The sequence below is a fragment of the Falco rusticolus genome, chromosome 1, assembly GCF_015220075.1.
Source record: "Falco rusticolus isolate bFalRus1 chromosome 1, bFalRus1.pri, whole genome shotgun sequence".
NCBI lineage: Eukaryota > Metazoa > Chordata > Aves > Falconiformes > Falconidae > Falco > Falco rusticolus.
Genome location: NC_051187.1, coordinates 59,393,041 through 59,410,138, shown reverse-complemented (window position 1 = coordinate 59,410,138; position 17,098 = coordinate 59,393,041). Strand labels below are relative to the sequence as shown.

At 41.6% G+C, this 17,098-nt stretch overlaps 2 protein-coding genes across 6 annotated transcripts in view; both read right to left on the bottom strand.

Moving 5' to 3' along the window:
* MCUB (mitochondrial calcium uniporter dominant negative subunit beta) overlaps positions 1 to 5,768 on the bottom strand; it is a 52,686-nt gene extending 46,918 nt beyond the window's left edge. For both annotated transcript variants that reach the window (XM_037381013.1, XM_037381020.1), the window contains exon 1: positions 5,652 to 5,768. In XM_037381013.1, the coding sequence (XP_037236910.1) occupies positions 5,652 to 5,753 (102 nt within the window). In that variant the 5' untranslated portion in view covers positions 5,754 to 5,768. The remainder of the gene's footprint in view (positions 1 to 5,651) is intronic.
* Positions 5,769 to 15,154: 9,386 nt separating this feature from the next.
* The window catches only part of SEC24B (SEC24 homolog B, COPII coat complex component), a 49,809-nt gene continuing 47,865 nt past the window's right edge, over positions 15,155 to 17,098 (bottom strand). For 3 of the 4 annotated variants that reach the window (XM_037380978.1, XM_037380987.1, XM_037380993.1), the window contains one exon: positions 15,155 to 16,040. In XM_037380978.1, the coding sequence (XP_037236875.1) occupies positions 15,926 to 16,040 (115 nt within the window). In that variant the 3' untranslated portion in view covers positions 15,155 to 15,925. The remainder of the gene's footprint in view (positions 16,041 to 17,098) is intronic. The other variant, XM_037380969.1, reaches the window with a different exon arrangement.

Here is a 17,098-nt window from a genome sequence, read left to right as displayed (position 1 = left end):
ACATGCACTGCGTTTGTAAACTGCATTAAGTACTCAGCATTTCAGTGATTTGCAGTAAATCTTCACAGCACCTAAGACACTTGCAAAGCTATTTTCTCAGATATCCTCTAGAGATTTAGTATTAGTCCTTTTACAGGTACATAAAACCTGAACTGAGAGTAAAGGCCTTGCCCAGAGTGCCAGAAAGAACAGTGCCAGATTTGGATGTTCCTGATCTCATGAGCAACAAAAAAAAATTACTCAAACTTACAGCACTGTTTCTATCACATCATCCACTTCAAACAAAATTATAGCATCATTTTCTGTCATCTACTTTATTAACCATAGAGCATCCAATACAGGTATCACTTCATGGTATGACTATTCCTATAACCATTCTAGATTTTAAAAAATATATTAAATAAATAAACAGTGTCGCTATCCTGTTATCGACAAGAAGTTAAATAAATTTTTGTTTTCCTTTATCATAAGCCTGTTGCATATTTTTGGAGTAATGTACTTCCCAGCCTTTGGGAAGCACAGCCTATTTATTACTCCTGCATCACCTATGAGAAAGCTCTTTGGGAAGTTTGTTAAAATATTACACAGATTCTGCTATAGATAGTAAAGGTAGACCAGCATTTCAGTTTTAGGGGTCTCTTTACACTTTCTGCAGTAGCACACTGCTTGTACTTACCACACAAAAGCTCCAACTTCTTTATTGGAAAAGCCTGTGATCCTGAAGAGCACGACTACACTCTTTCCAGCCTTGCAGGAGTGGGTTTTCATTTCCTTTCTTAGGAATTGCCGTATTCACACAAACACCAAAGACACACCTCTGTCGACACTTACTCAACAGTAGGCATAAAAGCATCCTAATATTCTATGCAAGGAGAGATGATTTGATCTACACATCCCAATTTACTGCTTTTCTGTCATCTGCCCTGGTGGAAAAAAACACTGACAATTTGGGGAAGTCACACTGTTGATGCCGATTTCAAACACTGAGTGAGAATGTTCATTAGAAATTTCCTAAGCCTCCAACAAAATAAGTGTTTTGCAGGTAACTATACATGCACGCACAAAAGTATCTCACAACCCACTGAGTCACTACAGAATCTGTACTGGAGAGAGAAAATGCAGAAGAGCAGTATATGAGAGTATGTGCAGAAGCACTAAGGATCACGAATTTCTGTGCTATGTATCACATCCCTCCCCAGAAGTGTATTTATCAGAGAAAACAGCTATCTCAATGCCAGATAAGATTAGACAACAGCAAATGGCTAGCAGCCACTCCCAATGCCTTCCTGTTATTCTGGCATAGACACAGCATCAAAGGCAAATAAAAGAACTTGCTGAGAGAGGCACATTTCTTATGGCAAGTGCCAGAGATCTTCTAAATGGCTTTTTAAAGGCTTTTAGAAATTAGTATTTGTACCAGTGAACAGTACTTCCACAAACAGTTTAGTGGGTTGTATGCTTCTGTTGACATACCCAGTATAAATACAAGGTTTCTGTTTAGAAAACAAGACTTGAATCAACAAACTAACTTTTGTTGTGCAAGGCTTTCAAAGGGAAGAAAGACGGGGGTGGGGGGGGGGGGTGGGGGGTGGGGGGGAACACTGGCCCAGTGGCCACAAATTACTCCCAGTTCCTGGATTCAATTAGATCTGAATTTCCAAAGGACCCCAGTAGGCCGAAAATACAAAGCAGGGACTTAAACCACATTTATGTGAAATATTCAGCTGCATAAGACACACTCAATGATAACTCACTTCTCTGTAGCTGCCTGGGATGTCCTGGGGTTGTTGCTTTGACAGAGTACCCTAGAAACTCCAACAGCAGAGTACGTGCAAAAGAGAAAGGGGCAAAACAAAAAAACCCAAATGAAAGAACACATTTCCAAGTACCCTGTGGCTATCGGGACACATTTAGATTCATGCTTATAAGACTGTATAAAACTGGAGGACAAAGTGGATAGGTATTATGCTGGGAGCATCATGGTATTTTGGGAGTAAGAATAACTATAAAAACTAACAGGAAAGACAGGAAAAAAGTTCAAGTCAGCCTGAGGAACTGAGTAGTCAACAACTTATCAGCTGAAAGCACTAAAAGAAACATTTTTTATAGTTATGGATGACACTGGAACTGACAAAAAAACCACCCCAAAATAAAATACACTCTGCTTTCTGCAGATAAACAAAACCAATGACTCTCCTACTGGCTGCAATTCGCAACTAGGATGAAAAAAACCCTCAGTAACAAGCATATATGATATCCTAAGCAAGGAAGAAACCAAAACCATAACATTTTTTCACAGAAGCCTAGCTTTTGCAATTTGATCTTGCCAGCTTACACACAATTTTTCCCCTCACCCATGTGTTCCAGTGGCACAATTGTAAGAGAACTCTGCACACAAAAATAGAATGCATTCTGAATTAATGATGTTAAATAAACTCACATTTTGAAAAAACTGAAGTTTTCTCATTTTAATTCCCTCACTCATACTTCTTGAAAGCAAGCCCTGCCTTTTGCAGGAGAAATGTCACCACTTTAGCATCTTCATACAGGATAGAAATAGTTTTAGCTAGAATGGGGCTGCACAACCTACTTTTAAGCCAGGAGAAACTGCATAACCCAGGCTTCATTTTCCACAGTTGCCAACCATCCCAAGTGGTGTAAGTATGCTGGTACAGGTGTCCAATGGGAATCTCACATATACAGACGGCCACAAAAAGCAACACAATTTTAGACCATTTGGATTCAGCATTACAGAGAAACTATGATCATCTAAAAAAAATTAAAATAATCCACTCCCTTCAATATTTCCTAGCTTAGAAGGTTTATGGATATACAAAAAATCCCAGCAATTTTAAGCTTTGATTCTCTGTTAACACATCTGTTACCCACTTCGATACGGCAAGGGAAGCTCTTCCTCCTGCAGAGCAGTGCAAGCAGGGCATTTCTCTCAGTGAGAGCTGCAGGAGTTAAAACGTGCAAGTGAAGAGGAAGCGAAAGAACTGGCAACCTTTAGGTTTCGCCCCATGCAAAATAACTGCAGCATTACAAATATGGGACTCTTAACAAAATGAACCACGCCCTTATGGGATCAAAACTACGTGTAAAAAGAAAGCCTGTCCAAAGAACACAATATAACATGCTTTGCTTAGTTTGAAAAACTATGTGTCTGTCTAAGCATTAGCCACTTTAAAAAAAACCACACACACAAAAAACTGCACATAACAAAACTCAACTTTACAAAATAAAAAGGAATTTGTAAAAGCATTGCTCTGAAGGCAAAGACGTTACCCACAGCCATCAGAACAGTGTGGATTTTGTCTAAAATTGAAGATGAAAAGCTAATAATTAAGGATACAGCTCTTTAGGACAGCAATCCCTGCTTTTACAGAAAGATTACAGCAAATTAACCATTGCAATAATGGTTTGTTTATCCCCACAGCAGTGTATTTATCAGTTGAAAACACAGCCCACAAATACAATGCGTACTTACGCACCTGCCCATCAACACAGCAATACCTGAATATCTCACAGCATGTGACAACTAACTACAGTACTACAACCCTGCCCGGCCACTGAAGTATCACCTCCAGCTTTACAAATGGAAACCTACAATCAATGCCCCAGAAGGTTTTTTGGCAAACTGATTCCCATCGCCAAACACGGCATAAAACACGTTGGAGAATGTGGCCAACAATGGCACCAGATGACATCAAGGGCAAAGGCAACAAGTGACCAAGCCCTGCTTTCCTCAGCCCCACACAAGCACGCCAACCTTTCCTTCCAGAGCTAAAGGTAAAATATTTGTTCACCCAAATAGCAATGGCAAGCAGCAGAGCTAGCAACACAAAACAACAATGACAACAAAACAAAAAATACACCAGAAAATACTGGTGAAAAAAATATCAAATAATCACAACAGTGTTTGCAATGGACAAAATGTACATAATCCATAAGCCTGCATTACATCAATATCTAAAGAGGTAAACAACTGCAATAACAATTGGGACATTTTTTTTTATTTTCGCTAGCTTGAAATCACAGCTACAGGCCATTCATTTAATGTTTATGAGAAAAAATATTTTAGCTGCCTGAACTGTTCTGCAGACACAGTCAAAAAATCAAAAGGTACCCGAAGATGAAAACAGGAAGGGGGAAATCAGTAAACATGCTTCGTTATCTGTCATGCTAGCAATTCTGTAGAAAACCTAGAACAACCGATCGCATATATAAAAAGCATTTCATATTAATTCCAAAAATTTCTGCTTAAGAAATCAAAAAAATCTTGCATTAAACACTTTTCCCAAGTAGAATTTTCCTTAAGGTTACAACATCCATCCCCTTAACCTACTCAGTACAGGAATTTAATTCCCGAGTCACATCACTGTTGTGCTCCATCCCACAAAGTAACAGGGCTGATCATTTTTCTACACTTTCTTATAATGGCAGCACTGCCAAAGCGAGAGCTTTCCCTCCTCCTCCTCCTCCACCTCTTCTCTTTTTTGGTCTTTTCTTGAAGCTTTATCAGCTTTCAGTCTCATGTCAGAGCCTCAGAAAAGCACGAAGCTTGCCTGGAAAGCCGTACCCTGGAGAAGTTAGAGGTGACAAACTGAATACGTAGGTAGCATCAGCGTGTGCTGAACGACAGTGTGAACGCTCTGAGTGAGGGGCAAGATGTTTTTAGCACGCCGTGCTTGTCCCTTCGAAGGCTAAAGAGGCTAAGTCAGTATTTCTCTCAACCCCCTTTCTTAAATGTCCTCACATACACGTGTGACAGCGAAGAAGGGCCGTTCGCATTAACAGAGCCGGGGCAAATTAATACCGTGGAATTCTGTAACGCGGTTTTGAACAGTCTGCGCAAAAATCCTCGGCAAACAGCGGAGTTCGCCCCGCACAACTCCCGCGCCCAGCGGCCCCGCAGGCGCCGGCCCCGCTCACCGCCCCCCCTGCCGCCCCGGCGGCGCGGACGGGGCTTTGCCGTGTGGCGACGCCCGCAGGCACACCCAGCACCTCTGATAGGAAAAGCGATACGCGAACACCCAGCCGGGCCCCCCCGGCGGGCAGCGGCGCCGGACCCCACCGATCCGCCGGGTTTTCCCTCGCCCTTCCCGGCCCCAAGACCCCCGGGGCTGCCCAACGCCGCGGGAAGTTCAGAGGCACTCGGACTTCGTTATTTTTACACGTACAAGGCAGCGCCACGACAGCCCATAAGGAAAACTTTTTTTTTTTGGCGCCCCTGTTCCGTTTCTCCCGCTTTCCGGCCGCAGCCCGTGACTCACCCGCTCCCCTCCCGCTCGGAGGCACAACCGCAACGGAACCCCGCACCCACCCGCGGGCAGCAGGCGCCGGTCCCGAGCCCTTCCGAGCCCGCCACCCGCGGCGTGACGCGTTCCCTGCCCGCCACCGGCCGCCCCGGGGCCCGTCCCTCGGCCTCCCGTCTCCCCCGGCCCCGGGTGAGCCCCGGAGCCCCTCCGGCTGCAGCGCGGCCCGGATCACCCCAGCCCCGCGCTGAACTCGCCCAAGTTTTGTGCCGCCGCGCCTGAGGGCGGCCGCGGGGAGGCTGGGGGGGGGCGGCCGGGCGCCCGCCGCCTTGAGGGGCAGTCCCGCCTCGCCCCGTCCCGTCCCGCGGGCAGCGCGCCCGCCCCCCGTCTCACCTGAGGCGCTGAGGCCAGCGGGCAGCCAGCGCGCCCGCCCCGCAGCCCCGGGGGCCGCCGCTCGCAGCCGCTCCGCACGGCCCGCCCCAGCCCCGCCAGCATGGCCCCGCACCGCCGCCGCCTCCGGCGGGTACCGGGCCGCCTCCAGGCGCGCTCCGCCGCGGCTCGGGGCGGGCGGCGCTGGCTGCCGCGCCGGGTGTGGGCGAGCCCAAGGGGAGGGCGGCTCCTCCGGCAGCGGGGGGGGCCGTACGCCTTTCCTCTTCGCCCTCCTGCCAGCCGCCGCGGAGGAACCCGGCCGGGCCGGGCCGCGCCGCTCCCTCCGTCCCGCGGGGCAGGCGCTCGGTGCCGTTACCGCGGTGGCTCCCGGGGCGGCTCCGCTGGGCGCAAGCCACGGCCCTGGGTACGGGGTGGTGGGTACGCCCCTCTTCTGCATCTTTTTGTTCAGAAATCATAAATTTCGCTTTACCTGAACACCTGCCTCTGCCGCCGCAGTTACTGCCTTGTTTGAGGACAATATTAGCTACGCGCTCTGCCTCGGTGCAATAAACACAATCTGGTAACACAGAAACAAACAGCAAAGCACAAAAGAAAAACACTTTGAGAGTTGGTTATTTTACAGGAAACTTCTATCACCAGTGGCAGAGCAATTAGCAAGCCTTAACCCTTTTGTAGTCAGTCATTGGCGTGACAGCACCTTGTCCCACAGAATCTCCATGCCCACAAGCACAGGTGTTCTTGTTCAGAAGGCACACAGCCTTATCACAGCCTAATCATCATCAGCCAGCTACAGGAGTCCAACGACAAAACGAATCAGAAGCCCAATTATAGGATGATGGAAATCATTCAAGGAAACAAGTATGCTTAGATGTTACTTCAGTTGCAATTACAGGGAAGCCAGAGAGCCCTTTTCCTCATCCTCTGTCTTGTTTCTTTTACCAGTTCTTGTAATGCTTCCTTGTTTGTTCACAGATACCTTTCCAGAGGTGGAGGGTAAGGAAGAGAACACTGAAAAAACTTGACAAAACTCAAAAGTTCGCACCTGTGCAACAATACCAAACCCACGGCAGATAGCTTGAAGGTCTGCCCCTAAGGCAGTTCTGTGCTGTCCTTCAGTAAACAGGATTTTTTCCTCCCACTTCCAGCAGCCCCTGGAACAAAACTTTCCAATGTATCTTACTTGAAAACAGACAACTAGAGTTTTTTCTTTTAACTATTGCATACTATAGTTCAAAACAGAAAATATAATGGAATGGAATAAAGTTATGTGCTACATCTTCCAAAAAACCATGTCTACTGAGATTTAACTCACATTTGGTGATGAGAAGCTGCTGCAAAATCTCTTCAGCAGCCAAGCTGAACAAGCCAAAATCTCAAGCCTTGCTTGGAGAACTCCAGGTAAAGCCATTACAGTAATAGTACACAGTAAACAGCCTGAATTTTCCCAAAAGTCACATGGATGAAACGCAAACTCCTATGCTTTCAAGAGGGAAGCACACAAAACTCTTTTGCTCCTTCTGGACACGGTAACAGCAGTGGCCATGCAATGTAAAGACAACACTTTTTCACCAGGGAAAACTGTTTCCTTCCAGCGCGCAGAGCAAAAATCTCTTTTCAAAGTACAAAAGAGCTCACTGTAAAATGTTAGTTCTGCCAGTACTAATATACTAATCCTCCTGCTCTAGTAAAGGAAGAGATCTATTACCAGCTTGCATAGAACATAGACAAAAAGATCTGCATTTTCCATGGAGCAGTGGATCATGCCTGTAAGATATCCTGAACAAACTGCTGGAAGGTGTGATGCCACACGGGAAAAGACTTTGACTCCAATTACAGAGATAAATTCTTACTTAAGGAATTAGAAGTGCTTGGACTAGGCAGAGGATCATAAATTATACTCTTATTACAGATCTGTCAGGCTGTCTAAGTTGCACTGGAGCATTAAGTCAGTACAGCAGAGACCTGAGTCACAACGATAGGGAGGCTGCATCATCCACAATCATCTTTTCCCTCCCTCTAAGACTTTTTACTGTCTCCTTGTTTGCTTAGACTTTCTCGTATGCTTTCTCTTGCTTGTAAATTTATCTTTGATGCATTGTAAGCATAAATTCCTACAAAAATAATTAGCACATTTAGGAACTTGATACAGGAATGACACATCCCATCACCTGATAGGCACAAAAGTCACAAAAAACTATCGCAGCTGAGTTGTAAGCTATTCAGGTGGGGATTGCACACACAAACATGGCTTGCACTGGATGGGAAAATCCATGCACAGAATATGGTTCAGAGCCTATCTCCCATAAAGGTGCAGATGAAGAACAAACTGGCCCGAGAGGGAACGGCTGCAGCTTGACATTTAAATTGTCCCCAGCGTGACAAGAGAGGCCAGCTCGCTAGGAATTAACTTAGAATAGCACCTATTGCAACAACTGTTGTTTGACTACATTAATTAATGTTAAAAGTCACAAGTTCAATGTTAAGTTTGTACTAGTTATGGAAGCAGTGTATCAGTTTTTAATTTCATATTCCCCGTACAATTTTAGCAGCCCATTAGGCCTTTGTGCAGCAGGTACCAACATCAGCGCAACTCTTCAGCGAAGAACCTTCTTTACAACCCCAGGGAATGTAGGGTCCCAAAGAGAAGAGTCCTGCTAGTTTCTAGGTCCCTATCACCAGTGTCTCTTCTGGAGGAGTAAAATGAAGTTTATACTCCCCATCCCTCAAGGTGCTGAGCACTCAGCACCTTGCAAGAACAGCCAGCTGAAACAACAGGAATGGTTCATACAGGGTGGTGTGAATGCCACAGGCATACTTTGAATCTTTGCCAAGAGTTTATTTGGCTGCCCAGTTGTGAGTATGCATCTCTCGGGACAAGCAGCCGCACGATTACTGCCGCTGACACAAGGGAGGCAGTAGGTGTGTGGGGACCAGGCAGAGATTGCCTTTTCGGCACCCCTGTACGGGGAAATCAGCCTCAGCTGCTGCTGCACCCACAGCTCCAGGGACACGCAACACAACACGCACCCCCGAAAAATATGGGTAGAGATCTCCCATTGGGAGTTTCCCAAGTCTGGAGCCATTCCAGACCCAGCTCCTGCTCAAGGCAGGGTCATCAGAGAGCAGTAGCATGATGTAAAAGTTCATCTGTTCCCTCTTCCCTTGATACACCACCCGCAGCGGTCAGAGCTTCAGCCGGTTTCAGGCTCTGGCTCCTTTTGCTCCCTTTGCCACAGAGACTGAGCTCAAGTCTTTACCTTGGCACCTGCAGTATTACCAAGAGCTCAGAAGGTGGGTTTCCTCACTCAGGCACCCTTAATGACCTACGCTACACCTCTGGATGACTCATGGCTTAAACCGTTAAGAACACTGACATTTAGTATCATCGAAGTGTGACAGGAAGCAACGGCTTCAAAACATCGAAACACCAAACCACGGCACAGCGCAACCCTTGTGGCCGGGGCGCTCAGGGAAACCGCAGCGTAAGGACTTGGTGGGGGCAATGGTTATTAGTTATGTTAACGATAGCCATGCATAGCTCGGCACATCTCACTCAAACACACCTAAAAGACCAGGGAATCATGGTGAAAGAGTGGAACTGAAATAAATACTTTACAGTCCAAAACTTGCAAACAACAATAACAAATGACTCCTTAAACAGAAACATTAATTACACCAGAGGAAGCCATGCACACCTAGATGCACAGGTCCTTTTGGGTTTGCTTTTGTCAGTCATTTCATATTTGTCTTTACAAACGAACACCAGAGCCAAGCACAAACTCTGAGTCGCAACTGTATTAATTCTGAGAATCCAGACATCCTGGTTTTTACGCAAATATCCAGGGACCCGATATTCCACTCCAACCCCATTGCCTTCCCAGGAAATTCTACTCTATTCACCTGTTCTGCAGAGCACCTTTGTGCAAGGGTTTGTGGTAATCATCTCTGTCTGGGTAACAGTTCTCCCTCCCTGTGAGGTGATACCATGTTGTCTGCCCTGTTATTGTTTCAGGCTAAGGAAGGAAGACTGCCAGAAGCATGGCACCTTGTTGGAGAAAAGGCAGGCTTCTAAGCCATTTTACATTGATTTCTGTGAAATTCACACATTACAGCCGTAACTCTTGCTTCAGTAAGTCCTGCAGTCCCACCTAGACCTTTTCCACAACACGCACAGTTTCTACAAGATTTTGGTTACTTCCAGTTGTTTTTTTAAGGCAAGTCCTAAACTCTGAAGTAAGGAGCTGAAAGATTCTTCCTGCTGCCTTAGGAAATGCCATTAAGGAAGGATGACCATTCACAGGTTTTGTTTCTATTTTGTTTTTTAAACTTCTCCAGGATGCCATAACACAGGACTTATTTTTTTGTAACACACACTTATTTGAAGACCCAGGTATTACTGTTATCAAAGTTTACTGTAACAAGAAATCAGGACAAAAAGAAAAAAAAAAAAAAAGAAGAGTAGAAAAGGTGGAAGGCTGGTGAAACTCACCTTTATGTAAAATGGTTCATACAATCCCATTTGCAATATCTTGCCTAGTACCCAGGCAGCCTATCTCACATACAGTCCTAGCAGGTGGTGTGGGAAGACAGATGAAGACCGTAAAAAATTTAAACATACTGAGAAACTGAAAGCCTTAGAAAGCAAATTAAGGAGAGAACGTAACAGTGTATCAAAGAAAGTATAGAGCAGCTTGCTCTCTCTTACTCTCCCCAGCGCAGGAAGCTACAGCTTGGCAACTTTCAGAAAGGAGAAAGAAACTATACTTTTCTTCACAGGTGATTAGATGGCAAACATTTTCATTAGAAAAAATTATTCAAACTAAGGTCAACAATACCATTATTTTGATTAGCAAGAATGCCGACAGGTTTTCACATGTCAAGCTGATTTCTAAATACCTAAGGCAGAGATGCAACTGAGGGCAGGACAACCTGCACACTAGGGATTTCTCATGTTCCACCCTGGACTAGCCGATACCAGTCACTGCTAAAGGAGGCAGGATGCCAGAGCAGGTGGGTGAGCAATGCTGCTTGACAATCTAGCTGCAGTTTGACAGTGATGGAGCAACTGAGAGAACCCTCACATGCTGCTTTTCTCAATGGCTGCATTACTCCTGCAGGACCAATCCATCTGCACTGCTAGAGATGCCAGAGTCATGGTTGCAGAGGCACTTTCTACTCTTTCCCCAGGAACTTAAAACTTCCAAAACCCGTTTGGAAGGCTGAAAGATTTTCTGCTTGCACTCCAAGAGTAAGTTACACTTGTGTAAATAAATTTTTGGTAATTAGAAATAAGTTTGGATGGGGGAAAAGGGGAAGCTTGGAAACTCAAATGGCTTTTTATTTTGAATAAACATATAAGGCACTTAGAAATACAGCCACATCACAAAAAATTGCTAAACTTGAACATCTGGACAGACAGTCAAAGCAAAAATTTTTCAGAAGCTATGCACATGCTCAGCAAGCTGGATGAAGCCATCCAGCACACATACCGGTGGTTCCAGTTCTACTTTTACTCCTGGCTTCTCCTAAGCTCTCCTTCGGATAATGAAGGCAGTGTGTTGTTCAGCCATCAAAGCAAAGCAGAAAGAATTCTTTAGCTACAGATGACTGCTACGCGTTTTATTCTCCTTTCTTTGCTTCAGCATTAGGTCATCTGGTAATTTTTAGGAACATTTTGTATTCATAAAAGCTGAGATCCACAGTCTGTAGAACTTTTTGAAAGCATCATATCTACTGAAGTTATTAACAAAAGACAGTATTTTCCTAAACATGATTTTCTTTCCCTCAATGATGTTCTAACATTAAAATATTTTGTTAATTTTTTAAACATTTTTAAACAATTTATGAAAGTAACATTTCCTATGGCTATAGCAGATTATCAAGATGGTTAATTATCACCAACTCTTCCTGATGCTTGAGGATTCTTGTGCCAGTAAACACTTAACCCAAGATCCCACAAAGCCTCAGTGTCTCACAAGGGGAGACTTTCTACTCATGATGATAAACACAAGAAAAGAAATACCATACTACCTGCTAGCCAAACAGTACTTCCACTCCAACAGTCCTGACCTTTTAAAACTGTCACTTTTCTGCTAATGGTAATGTGATTAAGGGTGAAATCAGAGATATGTATTTGCTGATGCCTCTAGGGTTGTGGTCTCTTAACATCTGAAAAAAAATCAAATACAACTCACATATGTAGCTTTCAGGAAATATAAACTAGAAAATCATAAAGGTAAACAAGTACAAGAAGATTAAAAACTCATTCTCCTTTTCCGTTGTTTTTTTTTTTAAACCAGCTCTGAAATATTTCCAGGAGATCTACATCTCCTCTATTTATCTTCTGTAGACGCATGCAACTGCTAAAGTCTTGCGCGTGACTGATATTCCTAATTAGGCAGCTCCATCACTTTTGCTAAGGACCTTCCAAGGGAAGTAAAAAGAAATCCTGTGAAGTATTTGATATTTTCTAGTTATCAAAACTCTAAAGGAATAGACATCAAAAGCCCTGCAAGTAGAAATCAGTAAGAATTCAGGATTGGAGCATAAATTGAAGAAACACCTCTAATGTGGTTACCTGAATTTTCATTGCTCTTGTAATAATATCTTTTACACACAACTAATCACGTAAGAATTTTCTTGCTACACTCAACAGGTAGGACGTGGATTTTTCATGAAAAGTCATCATCGATAGCTTGCAAGGAAAAACAAAATGTTCTCAAGAGAGACTTCAAATCCCAGTTATTTGCAATAATTATAACCACTTTCCGGATTTCTGCATTTGAATATAACAATGTCAGTTGAAGTAAAGGCATGCAATGATGCTAGAAACGTATTCTTCTTAATTCTAGGAACTGAGAGGTAAAGAAATTACATCAATAAATCATTACAGTCTGCCCACTCCCCTTTTAAAGTTCCCAACACATCTGTATCAAAAAAACTATTACTCTAAATCTCAGAACTATCTGGGTCCAACAGGCATTACTATTACATTCTTCTAGTTAGAACTTAACCTTTGTGATTCTGAAAGAATGATTATATTCTACCTCCTTTATGAAATTCTGAGAAGCAACACTAAAAAAAGAGTGGAGGGGTGTCTACATAAAGACTAAACTACCAGAAATAATTATATAAACCATTTAATACATATTAAAAGCTGAAGAACTGCTTTAAACAAAGAGGCACTAAAGTAATTTTTGACATAGTAACTGACCCGTACTTGGGGTATTCCATAGATTCACCATGAGTTAGAGCCTCAGACCTCCAAACTTGCTACTACTGAAGAGCTCTTGACTCTCAGGATTACTAACAACTGGTTTTGGCTTTTTAAAAACAGTAACGACAAAATCATCTGACAAAACATACAGAAAACGAAAGCCAAACAAAATCACCTGCACCTGGTCATCTTTTCTCCATTGCCATGAAGCTTTACATCAAGATTAATAAATAGGCTTATTTCTAATAAGCTTAAGAACAAAATACAGAATCAAACCCAGTAATAATTCCCTGGGAGCTGCACCATGTGTCCCAACGTTGCAAGAGCTTCCTGGACTGTAATTTGTGCAAGAGGAACTCCTGTACTACTTATTAGGGAAAGAGGCACAAGATACTGCTTTTAGAACTAGGACATGGAAAGGGACACCCACCGCATGTACTTAAAATGCTGGAACTTTGAACCGTTCCCCCCCCCCCCCCCCGAGACTTACTTAACTGTGGCTGGGCAATATCTTCCCCAGCAAAACTTAAATTTTTAATGAAATAGGCATGATTTATATTATGCAGCGCTGAAGGTGTTTTGCGAAAAGCTCAATCCCTAAAAATGGCTAGAGATCTTCTTTGGACAGGTCAGCACTTTATTTAAACAGATACAAAAGCACGCCTCTTATGTCTCCTCCAAAACCTTACTCAGTAGGAAAAGCTTGTTAGGGTTCACAATGCATCCCTTGGTAGGGATTAATCTTCTGGCCTGCATCTTCTGGTACAGTGGTGTTGATCCAAACCATCTAAGGAAAACTGTCTTTTAGACACTTTTGCCACGCCTACAGATATTACATTGTTCAAAACACAAAAATCAATACTCTAAATCCTGAGATGTTTCACATTCAAGATATTCTGTAAAACTGTTTTTTTAAAATTTAAACCAAATATCAGTCAAAATAGAGATGTGCTCTACAATTAGTAAAAAAATAACTAGATTCTCTGTGCTATGTAATAATTTTACTGAACAAATAGCTCAAGATCTACTTTTCATTATTTTTATGTACAAAACCCATAGAAGAATAAAGCTTTAAGTAATGGTTTTACACAGTATGTTGCAATTATCATGGCATAGTATGTTCCCAGATATTCAATACCAGGTTCACAAGGCAGAAGCATCTATCATGGGGCATTTAAAATTGTAACGCATCTTTGCAATTACAAATGGTTTTTCAAGATGCCCACTCTTCAGCAGCACTTAGCTTTCACCCAATGCAAATTAATCTACAAACAAGTACCGAAGTCCTGGAGATCTAATTTAGGGACAACATTCAGCATCACCTCAGACATTTATTACGTGTTAAGTTAATTTACTAAATGGAAAGTTTCTCTTAAGTAATCTTTGGGTAATTTAAACACATTTAGTTAAGGACAACACACAAATAATAAGTTTAAGGTATCTTCTCCAAACAATGAGTTTGTGCTAACATGCAGAATAACACCACTTGCAGATTTTAATTAATGTAGCTTTTAAAGCATTTGCAAACTATAGCTAGTACATTTTTTTCTTGACCATTTGATTCAGGGGCTATGGAAGCTAAAATGCAACGTTAGCATCTTCAAGGTTATTCTGAAATAAAACATAATCATACTAATATTAGTAATTTACCTTTTTGTACTTAATTGTTTCATTGTAGTCACATTCCATTAAACCAACCAAAGTTCAGAATACTAACTATGAATGACTGTGCTTCAAGAATTATTTCTAATGTGCCTCTAAAACAACCCCAAACCAAAACCATCCCAACTTTACAAACAAATTTAAAAATCTGGGATAAATCTATCAAAAAGCCAAACCATCAAGCCACCAAAACATTAGCAAGAACAAGGTTTCAGAAAGATGCAACAGTGTGATTACATTTTCAATTGTGACATTTTAAAGCCTTTACTTGTACTGATGTAATTAATTTTTACACCCCATTTTTTTTCCTACAGATTGCAGCAGAAATCTAATCATCAAGTCTGAGTGATTACCAATGCTTACTCTAAATGGCAGCCAACAGAAGTCACAGAAACCTGGACCAAGACTACAGTAGTTTACAAAACATAAAACAAGGTTAACATATATGTCTTCTTTAGGATAACACATAAGAAGAGTTTTAAGAACTTTGTATCAATAGCTCATTTCTGACTATGCAGTGTCTTCTTGCGTAGGTCTGTGAAATGAAGTGGTAAACATGTTCTCTTCAATATTGAGTTCAGTAAGAGTTTAGTTGCAAAATGATTATACTTGCATAAACACACATGATAAAGCAAAATATTTTTAATTAGTAAGCCAATCATAAATAAATTCACCTAAAGTTAACAGAAGAAGCAGCTGTGTTCCTTCTACATGGATACTTTTTTTTAGCATGTTTTAATAGTCAACTTCATTGTCTAGCCTGGGACAAAACAATTCATCATTGAGCACTCAACAATTCTGCACACTGAGCTAAGTCTTTTTTTTTAGTTACATTTTTTACATTTTCTTTACAAATGTAATACTTATGTACATTATATATTTCTACAGCTGATGTACTTTACTGAAACTCTACAACTTTCACAGGGAATTCACTGAAGTCTTTAGTAAATATGAATCATCATTCCTTTTAAAAAGAAATTCATATAAACAACCAACATACATGTCGCTGCCCTTTGACATCTCTTAAGAATTTGGATCTGGAAGGGCTACTATAATAAATGTAAGAAAAAAGGTTTTACCTAATTGTACATTTTTTTAAGAAATATCATCCCACATAGCTACATAAATTCACCAGCTTGCAATAAACAGAGCACCATACCGCTGCACAACTGGAAACGTGTATAAACTAGTGAAACAGCTTCATCACTCCTAGAACTTTTAGACTGAAGTAAATCTGCAAAATTCTTTTGGAAACATACTTCTTCAGTGTAAAGCTTCCAAAACAGTGCTGGTCACTGTATATTGTGAAGAACAAGCACCCACTTTTGTGACTTTCCATATGCTTCACTTGGCCCATGCTTCTATCCGGTCAGGAGTTTTTCTTCTATTTATTCCTTGTTCACTTACAAACCTGTTGTTGAATATTAAGTAAAAATTCATAATATGAGAAAGCTGCTTCTGTCCGATCCTCAATTAAATGCTGAAAAAATTCTGTTTTGGCAGGGTTCTCATCTCTGAAAGAAGAGAGGAAAGTATTTTAGTCCAAACATTGAGCAAAAAGTCCACTATAAATTCAAGCAGAGGCATAAGCTCTAATGGATTGCTTGTTGTCCTTTGAAGTCGACTCAGATAAAAGATACTACAGTTGCAAGCAACCCAAAGTATAGGAAAAAACCAAAAGTTTGTAATACACTAACAAAAGCATCTTTAAGTACTATAAAATGGTAAAAAAAGTGGGTGAAATATAGTGTTTATCTTGTAGAAACACAAAAAAGAAAATACAAAAATTTTGTTTTAGAGGTTAACAAATATGCTGTTGACAATGAATTCTGAAAGGGTTAAATTAAATCCTGATAATTATTTTTAAAAAATAAATAGAAAATTTACATCTCTGGTTACGTGTAATCTCAATCCCCTCCCCACTTTTTCTTATTTGTCAACAGACCAGAGAAGGCAAACATGTCAAAGATCCAAGACTGTTGCCCCAACAAAATTTTGCTGGGACACAGTCCTCTGTACTGGTTTAGTATGACATACTGTAAGCTCTGTTATTTACTGTGGTGTCTCAGCACTACTTGCAGTTCAAGCGGCAGACACAATGACAACAGTTGAAAAGCTTCAGTCCTATGTTTAAACATCATCTGAGTAAAAAAGTCATGCTCTCTAAAATGTGATCTCCCACCTGGCTCAGTAAACTGAGTACTTCTAGAGAAGACAAATGAAATGTAAACTCAAACATAAACATTTTACAGAATTTTAATTTCTTTAAGCAGGTCATGGCTTGAAAAAGCTTTAGAACTTGCCTGATCTGTCATAAATCAACTGCTGTCCTACGGAGCTCAGAAACAAACACATATAATTATTAAGCCATCTACAGATTGTTAACCTGACTTGAATTTTTTTTTATATGTATGTATTGAAATTAAAGAAGCTATACCAGAAATTAACCTGGTTAATCCAATGACCGTAAGAACATCCACTGCTTTAATTTATTCTTTAAAATATATAAATATGCAACTAATTCCTACCAATAGAACTAATAGTAACCGCATTTGCACTAGATTCAATGTTG